General features: G+C 53.7%; 1 protein-coding gene across 3 annotated transcripts in view; it reads right to left on the bottom strand.

The window, feature by feature from the left end:
* The window catches only part of Pcnx2 (pecanex 2), a 175,663-nt gene that overhangs the window by 111,406 nt on the left and 41,521 nt on the right, over positions 1 to 22,736 (bottom strand). For all 3 annotated transcript variants that reach the window (XM_026412957.2, XM_026412947.2, XM_077802720.1), the window contains 7 exons: positions 20,161 to 20,314; positions 20,033 to 20,065; positions 14,837 to 15,008; positions 8,277 to 8,387; positions 7,336 to 7,427; positions 965 to 1,074; positions 168 to 264 (listed from right to left, as the gene is read on the bottom strand). In XM_026412957.2, the coding sequence (XP_026268742.2) occupies positions 168 to 264; positions 965 to 1,074; positions 7,336 to 7,427; positions 8,277 to 8,387; positions 14,837 to 15,008; positions 20,033 to 20,065; positions 20,161 to 20,314 (769 nt within the window). The remainder of the gene's footprint in view (positions 1 to 167; positions 265 to 964; positions 1,075 to 7,335; positions 7,428 to 8,276; positions 8,388 to 14,836; positions 15,009 to 20,032; positions 20,066 to 20,160; positions 20,315 to 22,736) is intronic.

Here is a 22,736-nt window from a genome sequence, read left to right as displayed (position 1 = left end):
CCTCGGGTGCTCCACGGCTCCCACCTGGCAGCCAGTGCAATGGGCAAGCGCCAGGCCTGGCTTGAGACTGGCGCCTCTGCCTGCCCCATTCCCTCCCATGGCCATGACCACAGCCCAACCCTGCTGACTAGGAGGCCCGCCCCCAACACACAACGCAAAGGTCTCACCACCGAGTCCTTCATCTTCTGTGGGAGAGGGTCTGAGGCCGACTCTTCCAGATTTTGATGTAAAAATTTAGGGAACAATCTGCATTGAATAAAAGACCTAAGAGTGGAAAACACACAGCTTTAGTTTTAAGATGCATCTGGGACAGTGCCCCTGACCTCACACCCACAGATGGCAGACAAGTGCCCTTGTGAGGAAATTAAAATGAAGGAGGTGCCTCCTGAAAGCAGCGTCCTGATCTTTAAACTTCCTCCTGATAAACGCAGTCGAGTCCCCTCCCCGCTGGGCACTGGCGCTAACGAGCAGCAGTGGGTGCTGCTTCTGCCATCCTCCAGGTTCCTCCCAGAACACCCCAGCAAGGCCATGCTCCAGGGGCACCTCTGACACCAGACACCATACAGACCACGGTTCCCTCCCGCGCCCACTTCTCATACACCCAACAACCTCAGATTATGTCACTCTAGCCCCCAAGCAGAGTTTCCCTGGCACTGGGGGTGGGGACCAAGGCAGCCTCCTTCCAAGTGTTGCCCAGGCTCCAGGCACGGTGCCTCTGGGGGGGTTCTCTGGGGGCTTCTCCGAGGCTCACCCAGGGGGGGTCTCAGTGGCCCCAGCATGGGGCCACCTCCAAGCAGGTGGCAAAGTGGTGGCAGGATGCCCACCCTTCGGCTTCTGGTCAGCACTGCACCGCTGCCCCCTCGTCCGGCTCCCTTGATAGCAAGCATCCAGCGGTGTTGACGGCTGAGGGCACCTCCCACCTCAGCACCGACACGGGGAATGGAGAGCACTGCAAGTTACTCACAGGAGCACCGTAGGGTCACTGCTCTGCCGGCTCAGATGGTAAGACAATGCGACCAGGAGACCGCAGAAGGCGGAGAAGAGCGCAGGGATGTGCTGTGTGCTCCACGGCTCCTGGGGAAAGACAGCAGGTGGCTGAGCAGCGCAGAGGCTGGGACCCCAGTCCAGTGCCACATGCACCTGTTGCTCCTGCCTCCACACACAGGGAGACGCAGGTGTGGCCTTCAGGCTCCTGCGGCACCACCACAGTGGGCTCCCGGCACCAGACACGCTCGGCATGAGTGGTACGTGTGCACCACGGGACCCGTGTGCGATGGGTCTGCTTGTGACAGCACTGCATGGACGCGCTCTATGAGCAATGATGATGTCACTAGGCAATGGGGATTTTCCAACTCACTACAATCTTATGGGACACTGTGGTATGTGCTGTCTACTGACCAAAGGTCCTGGTGGGGGTGGAGGGACAGAGGGAATGTATTCTGTCCACATATTTTCTAAAAATTCACAATAGAACTGTGTGCTGTATGTCCTAGGCAGCAGCTCATCACCCTGTGTTTCCTGGCGCTGTCCAGGTGGGCACCCACGTCACTCCACGGCCAGGTGGGGACAGGAGCTCTTCTACCACACAGGACTCTGTGGGACTGCTGTTGTCGCAGGCTGCTTGGTGAACCACCCCGTGAACTGCCCCGACCCAGTGCTTCTCACTGACTACCAGGCTGCCACCTTCCTGAGGCGCGTCCTGCACTGGGAAGGGTTCTGCCAGCATCATCATCACTGGTTCTCCCGCTTTCCCAAGTGTACGGCAGGCAGGCGTGGGGCTAGAGGCAGTAAGCCACAGCAGGGCCACAGGCAGATGGAAGCTCCTTCAACAGCCCGAAGGCCAGGTGACACCGGAGGCGGGCTGCTTCCTAGGAAAGGGCGGAGCCAGGGACCGGCGAGGCACGGGCTCCAGGCCTACCTCGGCCCCATCACTCCTTCCCTGGGCTCTGAGATGGGCAGCAAGGGCAGATGCCCGGAGCTCCCGGAGCTCCCCTGGAAACACCCCTGAGCTCCAGGTTCTGCATTATTCAACACACACACACAGGCCAACTTCCCGGGGTCCATCCACAGACATACACACACACGCACACACACAGGCCAAGCTTCCTGGGGTCCATCCACAGACACACACACACACACACACACACACACACCACACCACACACATGCACGCACACACACACACACACAGGCCAATTTCCCGGGGTCCATTCACAGACATACACACGCACACACACACACAGGCCAAGCTTCCTGGGGTCCATCCACAGACACACACACACACACACACACACACACATATCAGGCCAACAAGCTAAGTGTAAGGGAACCACATGGAGCTTCCACAGAGTCGGACCAAGTGGCCTGAGGAGGGTTTTGGAGCAGAACAGCCAAGAGGGGTGTGCGGCTGGAGAGGCTCAGAGCTTGTGCTGCCCACCTCTCAGTGGGAGTGAGGGCACAGGAGAAGCACCAACCGGCATTTCTAGGTTTAAAACATGAGCTCTTTCCTTCCAGATGTGTGTGTCTAGTGTTGAATCATCTTCCACCCACAAGTATTTATGACACTCACACACAGACCCACAAAAGCATGACCATTTCGAGGGAGACCAGATTTTAAACGATCTGTCACTCATGGATAATAAAGCACACACCACGGGACAGTTTGCTTCAACCTCAACATCCCTAATTGCTTTGAGATGTGTCTCAAGAGCCCCTAAATTGGGAACGATACAGATTGACGAGTGCGGGTTTCACAAAGCTCCATCAGGTTTGGAAATGTTTTTATAAGGTACAAGAAAAGCTGCCTCACAGGCACATTCCCCCGAGGATCCGTGTGCACTGGGGAGTCACTCTGGGCAAGTGTGCATGTGGGGGCATCTATTTTGACAGGAATCTTGTCTTCTGTGACTGGAAGAGACACAACTGTAGCCATAAAGTGCAATCTGTAATATAAGTAAAAATGAGCTAGAACTCAGGTTTTATTTTCAAATCCACTACATTTTTTTTTTATTGGTACTGGGGATTGAACCCAGGGGCACCTGACCACTAAGCCCCATCCCCAGCCCTATTTTATATTTTATTTAGAGACAGGGTCTCACTGAGTTGCTTAGGGCCTCCCTGTTGCTGAGGCTGGCTTTGAACTCACCATCCTGCCTCAGCCTCCCGAGCCACTGGGATCACAGGCGTGCCTGGCCCACCACCATTCATATCATTGCCATCACATGTGTCACTGTGACAAGCATCAAGTGCTGATGTTAATGAGCTATCCTTTGTGCTGCTTTTGTACTGCTAGGTAACAAATCACCCCACCCTCTGTGGCTTAGAACAACGCAGGAATCGCACAGTCTCGGTGGGTCAGGAGTCTGGGCCCAGCATGGCGGGTTCTTTGCTCAGGGTCCCGCCAGGGTGAAACTACAGAGCTGGCTGGACCTTGGGGTCCATATGAGATGAGGGTCCTCTTCCAAGGTCCTCAGTCAGCAGGACCCTTGGTCAGCAGCATTCAGTGCCTGCAGGGCTGTAGTGCCTGCTTTCTGGCTAATGGACTACTGGGCCCAGCTCTAGTGACTGCTGATGGGTCCCAGCCACACAGCCTCTCTGACAGCCATGCACACATGGCCATGCCCCTCCTTGAGGGCCTCAGCAGCTCCTCCTGGCCCCTTAGACCTTCAGACCCTCGTTTAAAGAGCTCCTGTGATTAGCTCAGATCTACCCAGGATAATCTATCTCCCTTTTAGATTCTGATTTAAAACCAAGTTCTCTGGTTGGAAACCCTCACTGTGTCTGCAGCTCCTCACTTTTGCCAGATGATGTAACCTAACCAGGAGCCACCTCCCTTCCTCCCCCAGGCCTGCCCACAGGCCCTGCCATGTCCCTTCATCCCCCAGGCCCTACCCACACACCAGGGGTGGAGAATCCTGGCAGCCCTAGATCTTTGCCTCCCAGGCTGTGTATCAAGACCCCTTCAGAGAGGGACTTCACACACAGCCTCTATTCCATTCCATTTCACCCCACAGCTAATCCACTTTGCACTAGGAAAAAGCCAGTGCAAGTTGGGCATATGCTCCTAGGCAGCCAAAGCTCTGCCTGGGTTCTTCATGGAGCATAGAAATGCTAATGCTCTCTTTGTCCCTCACCTGAGATGTAACAAAGGGCAGACAAGAAAGCACTTGGGAAACTGTCTCATTAACCAAGGCATTAGGAAAGGCATCTACCAGTGGTGAACTGACTGTCCTCTGGTCAGAGAATTCATCCTGAGACGTGGAGGGAGGTGGTGCCGGAGAGGCAGGACTGTGAGACAGAGCTCAGGCTGGGACACAGAGCACCCTGCAGGCCCCACATCCATCTCCCCATCTGGAATAATATAAGGGAAAAGCTGGGCCAGGGACATCCAGGTTCTGCAGCAGCACTGAAGATAGCCCACAACGATGAGTTGAGTTTGCTTCCCACCTGCAATTAGACCTTAAATGCCATCCTTGGTACCTGATGGGATCATGAGGGAGACCCTGCCACGAGCTAATGATGCTTGTAAAGCACCAAATTATAAGGAAGCACTGCATCCTAGACATCCCCTGCCTTCAATAAAACAAGGTCCCTTTGTGAGGACAACACAGAACAGAAACCGTGGCTCACCCAGACAGAGAGAAAGCCCAGCTAATTAACCACCAAGTGCCTCTCAAGGGAGCAAAAGCTCCGGTTGTCTCTGTGTAGCTGTCAAACACTGAAGTCAGCGAGGAGCCCTGGTATGCTCCTTGCCCCGTCTTGGAAAAGTCAAAGGGAATAAGAAATTAAAGAGGAACAAAATGTTCCTTCCCGAATTAATATTCCAGAGGACAAAATCAACTCAGAGGCTCTCCACCAACTTCAACCAAGTGGCAATAGTAAAACCAGAAACACACGCCCTCCAAGACCCAGAAAGACACAGCTCTGGCCAGATGCACAGGCTGAAATAGTTCACAGCCGCCATCCATCATGCGGCAGCAGAGAGGAAAGGGAGAATCGATTCCCATGAAGCAGAAAAAGCAGGATGGTCCAAAAACAGCATTGTTAAACAAGAGGCAGAATCACAGCTCTGGGCCTGGGAGTTGGGCTAAGGACACGGGCTTGCTTTCTTCCTAAGGCCCCCTGCGATCTGCTAACCACATCCACTCAACTCATGGCATTTAATAGGTGCTGTATTTCAGCATCAAGAGGACATCTGGGACCATTAGAGCACTCAAGACTACAGATGAGAAGGGATGCAATTTTTTTTTTTTATCAAAAGGAACTTCAAAATACAGCTAGAACATTAAGATTTTGTTACAACACACTACATTATCACAAGTGATGCTTGTTCTATAGGGAGCAAGGGAAGCCGAAACCTCCCTGAGGTGAAATAAACCTCCCCCGAGGGCCTGCACTCCACCTGGTCTAAAGGCTGCTCCAACAGCTGGGCTGACCCCAGGCCTGGAGCGTCCTTTCGCATTTCAGAGATGGCCGTGCACTTAGGATGGAGTCTGTTCAACTCTGATCCAACCTCTGACATGACATGCACAGAATGGAAACAGAAACAAACAAAAGACCCAGCCCACAATAGTAAAGGGTGTTTGTCCAGGGCCAGCTCTGGGCAGCAGGCACTGGCTGCCCACAGTGCTGTCGGCACCATGGTGAGGAAAAGGCCATGATCAGCCGGCAACATCTCAGGGGAATGGAGTCAGACTGGACAGGAAAGAGGAACGTCCCTGTGCTTAACTAGATAAAAACCTATTTCAGTACCAGATTCTTCAATAGTGTCTACATCCTCTAAGAATTTGCATAAAGGACCATGTGGTAACCCACGAATAAGCTTTCCTGTGGGTGGCATTAGAGCTAGCAGTGGTGAATGCCAGCACCTTTTGAGTAGAACAGGTGTCTGAGAGCACACCCCTTCTCCAGAAGTCTCAGGAATGGCTCCTGCAGAGACCTTGGGACTGACAGATTCTCTGTGTTCCATAGATTTGCTCATCACCGTGATGGTGAGTTGTTTTCGTATCAAAAGAGTTTCAGCTAAGCAGTGTGGAGACTCCTCAGAAAACCTGGAATGCACCACCATTTGACCCAGCTGTCCCACTCCTTGGTTTATAACCAAAGGACTTACAATCATCATACTACAGTGACGCAGCCATGTCAACGTTTATAGCTGCTCAGTTCACAGTAGCTAACTATGGAACCAGCCTAGGTGTCCTCCAACAGGTGAATGGATAAAGAAAATGTGGTCCCCACAGATGCACAGGCACAAATCACACTGGGTCACACATACACCTAGGCACAATCCACAGCCAGGCCACACATGTACCTGGGCACCATCCACAGCTGGCCCACACGTGCACATGGACACTATCCACAGCTGGGCCACATATGTACCTGGACACTATCCACAACTGGGCCACATGTGCACATGGACACTATCCATAGCTGGGCCACAACTGCACATGGACACTATCCACAGCCAGGCCACACATGTACCTGGACACTATCCACAGTTGGACCACATGTGCACATGGACACTATCCACAGCCGGGCAACATATGTACATGGACACTATCTACAGCCATGCCACAAGTGCACATGGACACTATCCACAGCTGGGCCACACATGTACCTGGACACTATCCACAGCTGGGCCACATGTGCACATGGTCACTATCCACAGCCAGGCCACATGTGCACATGGACACTATCCACAGCTGGGCCACACATGTACCTGGACACTATCCACAACCGGGCCACACATGTACCTGAACACTATCCACAGCTGGGCCACATGTATACATGGACACAATCCATAGCCAGGCCATGGCTGTACAAGGACACAATCCTCAGCTGGGCTACGGGTATTCATGAACACAATCCTCGGCCCGGTCATGTGTGTACATGGACACAATTCATAGCCAGCCACATGTGGACAACAGCTACATTCCAGCACTGACACAACTTCTGGTTCTTCTGGTCAGTGTTTATCTTGTTTTCCATCATCTAGGGCTTGCTTGGCTGCCAGCTTAGACGGGCCTGCTCTGGTGTCCACCTAGTTTCACACAGCTATCCTTCCCTCCTGTGAGTGGCATTTCAGAAGGAAGTGTAGATCAGCCCATGGATGGTGTTGACCACGTGTCACACAGAGCCCCCTGTGTCACTGACTGGCAGAGAGACATCTGCAGGGAATGGCCAGGCTGGACAGGGTCACCACCTATCTCAGCCGGGCCTGCCATCCCTCTGGTCTCAGACCCCATTTCTTTTGCAATTGGAGAAAAGGCTGTTCCTTTAAATACACTGATGGAGTGGGCATGAGAAGGACAAGACCCAGTCCCGGGACCCGCCTACCTTCACAGCGTTGAAGCAGAAGAGGTGCAGCAGGGCAGCCGCAGACGCGCTCCGGCCCACACTGTACACAGCCGACAGGATCCCAGAAACGGCTGGAACACAGACACCAACAGCTCCTGTCCCGACTGCCCAGCTGGAGGCTGCCAGAGGGCACAGGAAACAGGGTGCAGCCCTCGGGACAGGCTGTCAGCCAGGTCTCTCAGAGAGCACTGGGCAGCCACCAGCATGAGTGGCCTCGTCACTGCACTGAGCTCCCCAAAGGGGAGCATTAGGGAGCCCAGCCACTGCTCCTGGGCCCTGAAGGGCCAGTGTGGGCCTCCAGTGGCCAGCTGATGGCCAGGCAGGACCATGAAGGCGATTCTGCAGAAGAAAGCAGGGCACAGGGTGGGACAGACAAGCAAGCTCTGGGGCATGAGAGTGTCACACTGCCATCGGTGGATCCGCCCGTCCCGTCAGCGGCCTGTGGTCAGCCTATGCTGCCCTCTTGGCCAGGTGGATGCTCAGAAGCTCACAGGGGGAACATTGGGGTTTGCCCCCTGATCCAAAACTACAGCACTGCAGAGGTGAGGGACAGGGTTCGCTGTCTCAGGGGCACATGGCACATGCGTGACATCCCGCTCACGGGCTCACTCACACTCAGACCCACACAGGCTCATGCTCACATTCACAGACACATGGTCTCCTCTGAGGAGGACTCGAGACCCCAAGCCCGCCACAGACAGCAGGCTCTCCTGGCTGCCCTGTTCCTTCCTCTGCTTGTCCTTCCTCACCGAAGCTGGGTGGCCACTTCCAAGTCTGAGGGGTCCTGACAGGGGACCCAAACTGAGCAGTTGGAGAGCTTGGGACAAAGCACACCCCCGCAGCCTGGCCCCTTCCCCCACCCACACTATCTATCAGTGCTGAACAGCAGACCCCTCCTGGGAAAGCAGCAAGGGACTTACCAGAACCCCCGAAGAACAGCATGTCAATTTGTTCCAGGAGAAAAGTGCAGAAGGTGTTGATTTGCGGGAAGAGCCCGAGGAGGGAAATCACAGGAAAGCAATATACAAACACTGAAATGAACCAAGGAGTCGGCGATAAGCCAAGCACAGTGACTGTCACCAGGCAGCTCTCCCCGGCCAGGACCCTCTGCCTGGCAATGTGGCAGTGATTCTGGACTCTTATCCAGCCTCCAGAGGCTGAGATAGACAGTGCCCTGAGAGTGACCAGGTGGCCCCCAGGAAAGGCAAGCACACAGGCTTGGGACCGCCAGGCCCCGGACGGGAAGGCAGAGAGCAGGCCTCAACATGGGGGAGGTGGGGAGCGGGGACACATTCTGGAAAACCACAGGGACCTGCAGAAACAAGAGGTGATGGCCACAGGGATGGCTCCTGCATGGAGCCTGGGTCCCAGTGTGGAGCAGGTGCCTGGCTGAGTTCAGCACCTGGGGCTGAGGTCGGCTACCCTGGCACACTCCCAGATGCTGCTGTGAGAGTGGGCACAGGTTCTAGGCAGGCAGATCCACCGGCAGCTAGGGAGGAAGACTGTGCCAACTCTCACCATCCCAGCCCCATCTCAGGGCGAGACTGTGATGGGCTAAGACACTGGTGGTGGTGGTGGGGGGGGGGGTCCAGCGTCCCAGAGAGGAGCTGAATTTGCAGGGGAAGGGCTGTGCCACAGCTGCCTTCTGCCGCCACCTGGTGCCACTCACTGGCTTCCTTCTGCCAGGAACCCAAAGTGGGGCTCAGTGGACCTGCCCTCCCTGATGGAGGCCGCTGGCGAGGGCAGAGATATCTGACACTGGAGAGCCTTAGCAGAACTAAGGAGACTTCTCTAGAAACCCACTGCCTAGACACTGAACTTGTGTTAAAACTACAGAAACCACAGGGGGCCACAGTGGCAAGTGAGGCAGGATTTCAGCCATTCTAAAAAACAGGAAGCGCAGGGTCCCTGTGGGGTCACAGTGGAGTTGAGGGTCTGTGTGTCTGTCTTCCTAATCAAGAATCTCGGCTCAGTGTGGGCCGGACTGTCCCACAGGCACCCAGGGCTGTGGGCTGTGGGATCTGGGGTAACATTGCGGCTATGACAACAGGGCCTCTGCTTACACAGGGGCCACCTCTAGGTTCTGGTGATCTTGTAATAATGGCTTTGTGGCAGCCTGTAACTAGGGAGTAAAACTGAGCACGCCTCCCACATTGGCATCTAGAGCACCCCTGGAGGCCAGGTGCCGGACAGAGGCCCAGTGCCCAGTGTGGGCTGCTGGGAGGTATGTGTGAACCTCAGGAGGTGGCCCAGTGGCAGGCTCTAGGTCACTGCAGGTGACCCTGAGGGAACAGTGGTCTCTTTCTTTTCAGGTCCTGGCAATGAGGTGGGCAGTTCTGCTCTGGTACCCAAGCAGTGAGGCCGACCAGTCATGGAGGAAAATTCCCTCTGTGACCATAGCACAGGTGTGCCCTTGCTGAGCCGCTCTTTGGGCACTTGCTGCAGTGCCCACGCCAGCAGCCCATGCCCCAGTGAAGCACAGGAAGCCCACTGTCTGCCAGACATGGCTGGTGAGGCACAGCATCCTCTCAGTCTCTGCAGATGGAATTCAGAGACAGGAAGAGGGCAGTCCCGGAGAGAAGCTGATGCTTGGCTGCAGAACACATAGCCACGAGCGTCCAAGTCTTCATCCACACAACCGCGGCCACCTGAGCACCCCTTCCCTTCACATCCAACAAGGACCCAGTGCTGGGCCACACCCTCCACTTCCAGCAGAGCTCCAGCTTGCCTTCCATGTGCCATGTGGGGGACCCTGGCGACATCTGGGGGCGGAGGTGGGAGTGAAACCAGCCAAACACTGACAGTTACTCAGCTGGGCCTGGGCAGGAGGTACTGCCCATGAGACGAACACTAGCCAGGAAAGAGGGCCTTCGGAACACAACCCAGGACGGCCCTGGGAAAGCAGGGCAGAGGTGAGAGAAGCCATTGCTGAAGGTGCGGTGCAGATGCAGCCCTGGGGATCACGAGGTGACACCAGGAGGATAGCAGAAGGCAGGGAGGCCCCAGCACAAGATACCCTCTAGAACGTTCCAGGGGGGGAGTCTGTGTGTCTGCTGCCAGGGTGGCCCACACAGTGGCCTTGGGGAAACCACGTTAGGAACTGCTGAAATTGTTTTATCCTTTCTTCCAAAAGCAAAAAAAAGTAAAAGTCTGTGGTTGTTTCTAACTTTCCTGCAAAGGTTTTCTGTTCGCATGTCACTGAACAGGTCCGTGATTTCCTCTCACTTCTTTGCTTCTTATTTTGTCTAATAATCACCATAAATGCAGGGACTTCCAGATCAGTTCCATTTCTTTCCAAGCAAAATTCATAAACAAAAACACTGTAGCTCAAGCGCATGGCTTCTGGTAAACATGAACAGTGGGAATCCCTGTGGAGTAGACGGAATCAGCCACACAGGGCCTCCATGGGCCTCTGTGGGAAAGACAGTCCTGAGCCTTCCCACAGCACAGAAAAGCGAGGCTCAGTGCTCAAGAAAGCAAAGGGCAAAAGCAGCACTTCCCTGCAGAGCTGTGTAGAGGCTGCGTTGTGGTAGGTGGGGCTCATTGTGCCAAGGAGCCAAAAGCGACAGAAAACTCTTGCATCTGAGAAGAGTTACCCTATGTGTGGCCCTGACTACCAGGGAAGGCCTCCTCTCACCTGAGCACCCATGTCAGGCACTCTTGCTTCCCTAGGCCACCCGTCCTACTGAAGGGCAGCTCAGTCCCCGGCCATCCTAAAGGTCTGCCCCACATGAGCTGTAGTCCACCTGCCATCTGCCAAGATCAGTTATCACAGCTGCAACAGAGAACACAGGCCCTTCCCCTCCCACCTGCTGCCCTTCCACAGCTGAAGGTGAAGGGCGCTTCCCCGGGGCCTGGCCCTGCTCCCAGCTGCTCCTTTTGAAGCCTGGGCTTCCTCTGCCGTGGGATGATTGCAAAGCTAGTCTCGCTCACAGGCTGCAGCTGCAGTTGCCCAGATGGAAAGTAATAAAAACGGCAGCCCCAGGTCCCCAGTCTCCAACTGAGTGCAGGAAACAGTGCTGAGAAGGCCTTCCACCCTGTTCCTGGCAATGAGAGTAGAGCATCCTCTTGTAACAAAGGAAGATGCAGGCCGTATTCTAAACTGAGGAGGACAGCACGTAGGAACCTTATCTGTAGCGCGTTGCTCACCCTTGCTGCCCTCCTGCACCCTCCCACATTCTCTTCCTGCCTCTAAGGTCCTCCTCCCTTGTGACAAAAAGCATGGTCACCTTTCCTGCTGGCCTTGTCCCTGCCACTGGCCAGCAGGCAACCCCTTCTATATGGAGAGGCAGCACAGAGAGCTTTGAGGCTGGAGCTGCTGACCAGACCCAGAAGAGCAGAGGGTGCCAGAACTGTCACCAGTAAGGCCAACCTAGGGAACCTTCACATCACCAGCCCCGCCCTGCCCTGAGGATGACCCGCTGCAGCCGAGGTGATGTGAGCGGCACGGGGCACCTTCGGGGGTGGGTCACCAGTACAGGGTTCTGGCTTCTCCCCTGACCTTTGTCTTTGGGGCTCCTTGTCATGCTTTGAATTGTGCCCAGTCCAACCCCAGGTCCTGTGACTGTGGTCACAAGTGGAAACAGAGATTTTGCAGATGCTCCCGTGAGGATGATTGATTAAGCCCACCTGGATCTCGTCCAGCAGACTGGGCTCTTTATAAAGAGGGTGGACTTGGGCTCAGCTGGACAGACACAGGGGGGAGATGTGAGGCCACAGGAAGAACATGCCATCTGCAAGCCGAAGAGCGGGGCCTCAGGAGACCACCCCTGCGGCCCCTTGGCCTTGGACTTCCTGGTTCCAGAACTGCTCTGAACAGAGGCTGTGGTGCCTCCTTACGGCAGCCTTGGGAAGCCTCCCCTTCCACTAAGGTTTGGTTTTTCCTGATCCTTTCCCTCTCCCCTGCTGGACCCTGCAGTCATAATGGCAGCAACTATGTGCTATTTAAATCCCCCGACAGCTGGAAGCAGAGGGCGCAAATTCCATAAGTGGAAATAACCTTGAATTGCCCTTGTCCCCCAAGAGTCAGAGAAGCAAACCAGCCTTTCCCTCCTGCCCTCTTGTCCTCCTCAGGCTCACCGTCCCCTCCGTTCAGCAGAGGAGCACAAGCAACACGTTCACCCCCCGGGGACTGGCGGGCTCTATTCCTCTGTTTATCTCTACCACTTGCTTGAGCATCTTGCCGGATTACCTATCGTCACATTCACTTGTCACTGTTGACGAGCAGACAAAAAATATGAGAGAAAGGGGATTCCACTCAAAAAACTGAGAATGCCACATTCCCTGCCCCCCTCCTTCCTAGGGGAATTGATCCCCAGAAATAAAACAAGACTGTGCACAGCCACTAGCTGGTTCCAGAGCCTGGGTCACTGCCACAAAGGAACTCGGGGCTGTGCCCAGCGTGTACGTCTCCTGTTAAAGCCTTGACAGCTTCTCATGTTCCAAGGCCACTGAACGCCTGCCCTGCCGGCACCACCACACTGCTCCAACGGCACAAAGAACGAGGGAGAGGCCCAGGTGCCAAGGGCAACTCCTTGCTGGAGACATGTGGGCTTTCTCTCCCTTGTTCTCTCCCCAGAACCTCCACAGCCAACCGTGGGGCCAGGTGGTGTGCTTCCACCACATGTGGGTGGGACGTGCCAACGTGATTCCTTCCATCTGGCAGGTACGCAGTGGTGACCAGCTCCCCACCCAGAGTGTTCACCAGGTACCCTGAATAGGACACCGTGCCAAGTGATGAACATTCAAGGTGAGAAGGCTAGCGGGGCCTCGGCCTTACCTGTGCTAAGCAGACAGGCTGGTGGGGGACAGATGGAATCACATGTGACCAGTGCAAGCAGATAACCACAAATGGTGAGCACTGACAGGTATGGGTCACAGGACAATGAAAATGGAACCAGACTGAGGGACAGCACCCTCCCCCGAATGGCTAAGGCCCTGCAGATAGCAGAGCACTTGGGAGTGGGGGGGTGAGGGTCACAGATCCTGGCCACTGGAGCTCCATCTGCATGCTCAGGGTCGGGGAGACGGCGGCCCTGAGGCTCCTGAGGGATACGGGTGCAGCAGGGGTACAGACATCTTCCAAATCCTCCCCACCCCCTCCCTCCCTCCAATCCTCCAGTCCTTGAGTGTCCTTGAGCTACAGACTCCAGTGCTGCTGTGTGCAAACAAAAATAACGGCAAGAAGGACGATGCTCCAGAGGGTGTGCGGTCACCACTGGGCCTTGCTCTGTGCATACCCGACCCGTCACCTCCCGTCACAGCCAGGCTTGGAGGAAGAGCCCAGCCAGCTGAGAAGGCAAGGATGACCAGGGGCCTTTGGGGTGTGTATGTGTGTGTGGGGGAGGAGGGAGGGAGGGGGAGAGAGGGAGAAAGAGAAAGAGGGAGAGAGAAGAAGGGAAAGAGGGAGCGAGGGAGGAAGGGGAAACACTTTAAATAACATAAAAAGAAAGGCAAAATCTGAGGCTAGAAGCAAATGCTCTCGCAGGCGGCAGCCCGGGAGTCTAAGGAGGACTGGCGCCTATTTCCCCACGTTTTGCTTCCTACGTGCGCACAGAAGTTCCCTGAAGCACATTCCCTGACCCTCTGACATTATAAGGCTCCTCCGTCCATGGGGCAGGGAGAGGTGCACAGGGCTGAAGACCAAGGGGTCGCTCCCAATACAGCAGGGAGGAAGGGGGGCAGCAGCTGGGGAGGGTCTGAGGCTGTTGTACCCACCACAGCACTCACTCCCCATCTGGGACCCCTGTGCAGTTCCAGTGTCTGGGAAATATGACAATGACCCAAGGCTCTGAAAGCCCCCTATGGAGCAATTTCCAGCTGTGAGTGGAGCCCAGGCTAGTGTCCTTGGAGCTGCCCTTCATCCGCTTCAGCTGGCCAGCAAACTCATAGCCAGTCACAAGGTAACAGGGGCAGTGGAGGCTTCAGAACCAGGGGCCAGCCCCACACAGGCTCTTGGCCACAGAATGACACTGACAGTTGATCTCAGTGCCAAGCGTTACCCCATGCGTGTAGGAATGTTCACTCACTTAAAACCACAGGGACTGAAAAGTGGGTAAAACTTTCTGTCCTTGCAACAAGCAGCAGTGGACTGCTGCTTCAGGTCACTCATCTAGGACAGCAGTGACTCCAGAGCTGGACGGCACAGGAAGCAGGTGGCATGCGCAGGGCAGCATTCCATAGCAGAGACTGCCTAGACTGGAAGGCAGGCAAGGAGCACAGGGGAGGCCGGCTGAGCAGAGCATCCAGGCTCAGGTATCATGGGGCTGCAACCTCTTGGCCACGGATATCAAAATTTTTCCAGAAAGCTCCATGGTGGATGCACGGGGGCCCCACCTCCCCACAGTCCCCTGCAGACATGTGCAAGCCAACGGGGAAATGTACACAGCTTCATGAATAATAGTAAGGAGGCTTCTCCAGGAAGGGATCTGGAGGTAAAGGTGAGACCAAGCTGCCCTCCCCAAGACCCACGTCCACTCACCTATTAAGTGGTCCCTGGCGGACTGCAGGAACTCTGCAGAGAAGAGCTGCAGGCCATACACAACATAACTGGGAGGGCGCCTGGCTTTGGCCCCTGCATCGAGAAGCAAAATAAGGCCACACAGCATACAAAAATAGATTGGTCTGCTATAGGTTATGATTTGGTTGTGTCCCTAGAAAACAAATACAATTTCTGAGTTGTGCCTTTTATTTTGATTAAATGACAAGAATCTCAGTCAACACTTGATACCACATAACAGTGCATATGACACCCTCCCCCATCCTCCCATAATCCATTCACACAGAACACCAGGAAAAGAAAAGACAAAGCCTGGTGCTTCCTCTTTCAAATCAGAATAAGATTGTCAAAAAGAACCTATGCCTCTTGATTCCAAAGAGATTTATCTAAAAACTTAATTACCAGCCCTGGAGAAAAACCTAGATTGGCTTCAAGGGCTTTCTCCAACAGAGAGGTTCCATTCATTTTGTTCATTTCAAGTGCAAAGCTAACTTAAACCTGTCCTTGCTCCACATGGTCTAACTGGAATTCCTCTACGAATGAGGAGCAGGATTCTAAGTTGTAGGCTTCAGTCCCCTAGTGTCTTGGAAAGCAAGATAGTTCAGGTACAAATGCAGCCCTGCAAAGGTTGTCCTGTGCGTCCTGGTGACGTGCAGCAGAATGTTCTGAGTTTTAAAGGAAATTTGCTATTTTGATCACATAATTTATACAACACTTTCCTCTGAGGGGAACCACTTAACAGACCTTGTCTTAGTCCCAAAATGTAATTGTGAAGAGAAATAGAAACATCCTTTGTTCTTCTCCTCAAATTGCTAGAGAAATTAAGGGAGAGATATAATGGCAACTTTCCGTGACAAGAGCCAGCAAATAATTTACACCTCACGAATCAACGCACAGTTCATGAAAGTCAAAAAGCCAACAGAAATGAGTTAGGGGAAGAGTGTCCCTTGGAATTTTAGAACTGTCCTGAGGATGCAAAGGTGGGGCTGAAGTGAAGGGGTTAGGCACGAGTTTGCAGTCACTGCCTTGAAAACCCTGTATTCAGGGGTGCAATTTAACTTTCCACTGTCCCAGGATAGAAATGGTCCTGTTCTAAGCCATCTTACTTAGGAAGATGCGGGATTTCCCCAGAGGCTAGCTATCTTTGGTCCTGCGACTGGCTCAGTCTTGGAAAAGTACTTGCACTTTTAAAAGGGAATTTTCTTTTGAGTCCAACAAGGCCATGGATTAATGACATGGAGATACTTTCTTTGCAGGAAAAAAAGAAAACCAAAGCCTCAGCCAAGTCTAAATGCACCTCGCACAATGCATTGCTGAGTGAATTAGCTGGAAAAAAACAGCTACACTATGTACAAACACGATTCTGCTAACTGTCGGGGTTCAGGATGCAGCCAAATGACTGCCTTCCATTTGCGATGAATCTTCCTTCTGTTCAAAAGTAGAAACTGAGAGTCTTGGGCTCTAAACAATTTGAGATGTCATTTTGTACCTTCCAAGTACCTTCATCAGCCATGGGGACAGAGCCTGGGCACTAGTTATTGAAGACACACCGGTGCCCTCCCCAAGTTGCCCTCCCCTGTTCGCAAGGCACTTGTCCCAGCCTAAGGTCTGGGTCAAGGCCATTCTGGGCACATGGATAAGCAGCAGCACAACCACCTTCTGCGACTGACCCCAGAACACTCCCTAATGAGAAGCCCTGCCCAGTGCCCAGGTTCGCATATGCATCCATCATCAGACCCTTAGGGTCGATGTTTAAAAAGTTTTTTCAAAAAGAAAATTCCATCCATTCTACCAAGTGAAGCCTGACCACAGTCTGTTAAAGTTCACTGGACTCTGTCATTCCACATCTGTTTTTAACCTTAAAACACCCCTGGAAGTGCCTTGCAGGGCTACTGCCCAGAGCCTATAGCCTGATGCCACGCCATGGCAGGGCAACAGGTGAGGAAGAGAGCTGCACAAGAACCCACCTTGGTAGCCCACCCACTTGCATGCCAAGGACAAACAAGTATGAGGGTCCTCTCGAGGAGCTGGGGAGGTCAGAAGCCTCCAGTGTTGGAAGAAACAAGAGTTTATCATGAGGAAGAAAGGTGACTGAAGGATCCCTGCTGTCAGGGGGCACCCAGCTCCACCAGGCTTCACCCCCTGACAGCAGGGAGCTGCTTCCAGCCACTGCACCCAGCACGTTTCCAGCTCAGTCGTAGTCACAGGGCTTGCTGTGAACACCTGGGCAGCCACAGGGACCTGCTTCTCTTTCCCATGACCCAGTCACTCACTGCTGAACCTGCTTCTAATATATCCACATGACCAGTCCTCAGGCCACCAAGGTGCGCACACTATCACTCCCCTTCTGACAAGGTAAACTGAGGCAAGGGTGCAGCCATCTTCTGCTTTAATAACGTGCTCAAAACCTGCTACCTGTGCTCCCAGATGAAGACATGTCAATCACTTTAACATCAAGCATTGGCTGAATTTATTAATAGACAACTCCTGCAAATGTACTCAACCCAGCAGTTTGAAAAGCAGTCTGGGTCCTTTTAGAGCCACTTGGGAATGGAATTAACCAATCTGCTGGAGCCGGCAGTAGGTTCTGTCTTGACTGTCTCCTTTCTCCAGGTTTCTCATCTATAAATTGCAGATGATAAATCTGCTTTCTAAATACCTGCAAGGCCAGCAGATTGCAGGATGAAATAGTTTATAGCTCCCTATTACCTGTCCTTGTTACAACTGCTAGAGAAATGCCAACTCAAACCAGGGACTAATCTACATGGAAAACTTAAGTGAATTCATTACTGCAATAGACATGGTTAGATGACTAATCATGTCTTACTAGGAGCAAGAACAGCCATGTCATCCCATCCTGCTGTGACAAACTTGCTCTGACCATGGATCGGCAGCTCAGTCTGTTCCTCCAGGAACTAGACAGGTTGAATCCAACTCAGCACAGCAACACAGGGTCTCAGGAACCGCACTGAGAAGCCACAGGAGCAGGGGGGTGCACTGGCCATCCCTGTCCTAGGGTGCTCTGCCTCACTTGAGAGTTCACCTTGGAAGGCATGTTTAACAGCATGCTCTCCAAGTCATCCAGAAAACCAGCAGCCATGAGGTGCAGGCACAAGAAGGGGGACAGGGCGAGACAGTGATGTGCCACCTGGGGTGGGCCTCAGTGAGAACCTTCCCAGTTGTACATCTCCCTCACGCCACCTACCAGGGCTTCTGACGATAATCACAACAATACATCTTAATACCCTAATTATGCTGCTCTACTTATCTTGACATTCAGACTCTAGGAAAAGAGAAGATGTATTATATGTAAACCAATTATGGGGAACAGAGGTTTAATAAGACAGGCTTGCATGCCATGTGATCATCCAATTATAAGCTCTGCTTAATTACCATGAGCCAAACAGGAGCTACTGTAGACTTCACATCAGTCTTAAATCTGGGTGTGAACTTTCTTGAAACACAACAGAGGGAAGACAGGGCTTTCTTTCACTGAAAAGGGTCTCAGGGTCCACAGGGACTTGCCATAACAAGGGCAAGGACTTCCTACAAAGGCATGTGCTGGGACAGGTGGTGGGGAGTCAGAAGAAGGTACTCGTGCTTCAGAGCTCATTCAAGAATGTCAAGACATCGATAGGTCAGTGCAGGCAGGCCAGAGTGCTGGGGATGAAAGGTAACAAACCCAAGCTAGAGAATAAGAAGATCAGCTCCAGCCGGGCATGGTGGAGAGCACAGGCAATTCCAGCGGCTCAGGGATGAGGTCAAAGCCAGCCTCAGTAACTCAGAGGCCCTAAGCAACTTAGCAAGACCCTGCCTCAAAATAAAATATAGAGAGGGCTGGGATGTGGCTCAGTGGTATCACACCCCTGGGTTCAATCCCCAGCACCAAAAAACAAAGATCAGCTTCAAGCAGAAAGAACATCAATTCAGGGACATGTGAAATTTGACCCCAATCAAATATCAGCTCACACCTGTGAGAGCAGCATTTAAAACAAAGACAAAGGTGCATTTGGTGAGGATGTGGAGGGGGGCTGCCCGTGTGCAGCCAGCAGGGAAACCCCACAGATTCTCAAAACACTGCAGATGGAGCCACCACGTGACCCAGCAATGGCACTCCCGTTATCAGCCAGTGGCGATGAAAACGGCACATGGAGGAGACACCTGCACTCCCGCTCACCCTGGCCTCACCCACCAAAGCCAAGCCATGGAGGCAGTCTAGGAGCCTGATGGGGAACCAGTAATGTGCAACATCACTCAGCCTTAGGAGGGAGGTGCTGGCAGGTGCAGCAGCAGGGGTGACCCTGCAAGAGAGAAGCCAGCCAGCCCCTGGAGGCCAACTCAGAAGCAGAGTACAGAACCAAGGTTACGGGGACGGGTGTGGGGAGATGACAATGAAAGGGGACAGAGTCACACCAGCCAGAGGACTGGGGTTTGGAGATCTCTGAACAGCACGGTGACTATTGTTAATAATAATGTGCTGTACATGTGACAGTGGCCAAGAGAGATTCCAAAGTTCTCACTAAGAAACAAAAGTAGCTCGATTGACTCATTCCACAGGTACACATTCCAGGTCATCATGGTGACCAGTTCGACTGACTCATTCCACAAGGTAGACAGGTCATCATGATGACCACAAACCTCTACAACACCTTTTAAGAAATAATAACGATGATCCGTGCCCACGAGCTGGCATTGCTAACAGTAAACACTGGCATCTGCGAGTACGCCCCACTGTGCTAAGCACACGGCATGCAGGATGTGCTGCCCAGAGGCATTTTAATGAGCCTCCTCGACACAACACAAGGGAAACTGAGGCGTGGTACTGACCAGCACCTTGCTCAGCACCTTGCTCAGCACCAAGTAGCAGATGGGCAGTGAGGGCAGGCATGGTGAAAGTACTCTGTGACCTCTCCCCAGGCTGACAAGGGCCCTGGGGATTATAAAGGAGCCTCTGCAAGGCTCTGCCCTGTGCCCAGATGTCCCCTCGGCCAGCACACCATGCGCTCAGAGCAGGCCGGAGCTCGGCCAGCATGCTTTCGTGTCTCTGTCTACTATTTCTACTTAAGCATTCGAGATGCAGCATAGTTGTGGATTTTGCCTTTTTATAGACTCAGGAGACTTGTCTGTCTTTAACACAAGCAGACAAGACAAGTTACTTGCCTGCATTTGGAAACTTACGTGGATTGGTGAGGCAGGGTCAGGCTGCACGCTCTGAAACACAGATCAAATGCCAGCGTCACCTCACCTTGGTGTTCCCGGGCCACACCAGGGAGAGCACACTCACCAGCAAGAAGGATGGGCCTTGCCTTGAGCAGGGAGTACTGGCAGCTGGCCATGACCAGGCAGAAGAGAAGCACCCACAGGTCTCTGCAGAAGCCGCGGTTCAGCGTCAGGAATCCCAGGAGGGACACCAGGGTGCTGAGCAGGATGGACAGCAGGTTCTCCTTGACGTCTTCAGTGCTATGAAAACACACAACACACAGGAAGGGGAGCTGGGCTGCACCCACGAGCAGGTTCCCGGATGCGCCTCAGAGGCCTACAGCGGCAGGGGAGGGGAGCTGGGCTGCACCAGGAGCAGAGGCCCATGGCGGCGGCAGGGGCAGCCAGCTTAAGCCAACCTCTGGTTCGGCTGAGATTTGAAGACCTCTTTCTTCTCTCTTTATTCCTGTACTATTTAAATAAAATCCTTATTTTTGGCCCCAGGGATCTGTTGTTGGAATAAATGAAATACAATCCCATGAGGTCTCCTTGGCCTCAGTGCTGGGCTGTCTGAGGTGGGGTAGTCAGAGTTGTGACCAGCCATGGGAAGCCAGAGCTTCACCCCCAGCCCCGCCCTGGATAAGAGGGGGGCCACTGACCCCTGGGTGGCATGGGAACTCGTTCTCGGACACCGTCTCTGCAGCCAGAGTTTGATGCCCCATTTCAGGAGCCAGAAGAGCTCTGGCCAGAGAGCTGAGGGGACTCGGGGCCTCCCGCAGTGCAGGGGGCCAGCAGTGGCCTTGCTGTCTACCAGGACTTTCCTCAGTGGAACATCCCACATGAAGGGGAGGGTGGAGAGGGGCTCATCCAGACTGGGGTGCCACAAAGGGACAGGGAAGAGAGATTGAGACCTTGGTACACAGGGCAGCAGTGCTGGCTCATGGAACTGGGTGGCTGAGGAGGGCAGAGGACAGGGGAGTTGCAGCACAGAAGGAAGCCCATGGATCCCAGGGCGTGAGATAGTGGGAGATGACGGCTGGGGAAAGAGCGGGGGCAAAGGTGAACAGAGCCAGGGTCGTGGCCTCACAGGAGGCCGACCTCAATGGGAGGACGTGGTGGCTGAAGTAGAGACTGGAGGCCACCAGGAGGTCTGGGGAGAGGAGCTGGGGTCCAGAGAGCTGGTCACAGGATGCAGTGTGTGCATGTTACCAGCAGGTTGGTCACACACATGTAGGTTCTGCACTGAACTGATCTCTTCAGGCAGGGACAGTGTCTGCTTTGTGCTCGGGTGTGGACAGTCAAGGGCATTTTTAAATGAGTAGGCTTTGTTTTTAGAGACAGTTTAACTTCATTGCACAATTGAGGGGAGAGGACAGCGTTGTCCCCCCTCTTCAGGCCCATGCCACTGCCTAGCCACACCCCCTCCTGAGTGGTACGCATGCCTGGACTGATGACCCTACAATGCACACTAGCCCCAAGTCAGTTCCCACCAGGGTTCACTCTTGGTGCTGTGCGTTCTGCAGGTCTCCACAGGTCAATGATGACCAGATGTACCCAGTGGGGCTGTAAGCCCTGGACCTGGGTGCTCCAGCTGTCCTCCCTCGTGCCTCACCCCTGCGATGGCCACAACTCATCTTCTCCAGAGTCTGGCCTTTCCCAGAACGTCCTTCAGCTGGCTGTTTTGTCACCATGTAGATTCAGGATTTTTGGACTGGGACCTAACCCAAGGGTGGTTTACTCCTGAACTACATCCCCAGCCCTCTTTAAGTTTCTGAGGCTGGTTGAACTTGCCATCCTCCTGCCTCAGCCGCCTGAGTCACTGGGATTACAGGCACGGGTCACTGCACCCAACTTGGATTTGTTTTTAATATGAAGGGTTAACACAAGCTACTCCAACTCCCAGTGATTCTTTTTTAACAAAAAAAATTAATATTTAAAAGAATGCCTCATCTAACAGAATGTACGCTCTCGGATTATTACTTAAGCATTCCAGTCCCCCTTCCATGTGCCCCTTGAGTGACATAGCGTTGCTGGCAAAGCCATTAGAACTCCATTCCCTGACTGGTGGGTCTGGAAATTTACTGTTGTAATTTTGCAAGACTCGTTTTTTTTCCAATGCAATCACACAGTTTAGGACATTGCTGTAACATTCCCATAACAAGTTGTCCCTGGGGGTCCAGCAGCTGCAAGGCAGCCTGGCCGTCACCCACAGGATGGCACTGAGCCGCGGAACAGCATTTGCCACGATGGCGTTAGTAAAAGCATTGTCAGTTCTTGTACCAACCTCCAGCACAGCCAACAGCCCTGGGGACCACAGGAGGGCCCTCTGTGCATCCTGAAGCAGGGGGTGCAGAGCACAAGCCCCTACCCAGCCCTCCCCATCAAGCCCTGACCAACCCCAACCTGCCCTCTGGCTCATCCACAGCCACTCAGTATCTGATCCCAAGGGAGGGGTGACAGGAGGAGGGGAAGCAGGGTATGGAGCAGCCAGTGCTGGGGTTAGTGCACATCACAGGGCAGCGGGAGGCACCATCCTCCTCCTTTCCCCAGGGCCACACAGCCAGGCCAGGCCCTGTGCTGCAGGTGACGCTAAAACTGTCCCAGGAAGGATGACCATGACACAAGCAGACCAAAGCACGATCTGTCCCCAAGCTAGCCTGAAACCCAAACGATGCCCCCAGTC

Source organism: Urocitellus parryii, chromosome 9 (assembly GCF_045843805.1).
Source record: "Urocitellus parryii isolate mUroPar1 chromosome 9, mUroPar1.hap1, whole genome shotgun sequence".
Classification (NCBI taxonomy): Eukaryota; Metazoa; Chordata; class Mammalia; order Rodentia; family Sciuridae; genus Urocitellus; species Urocitellus parryii.
The sequence above is the reverse complement of the archived record's forward strand: the minus strand, read 5'-3'. Positions and strand labels throughout refer to the sequence as shown.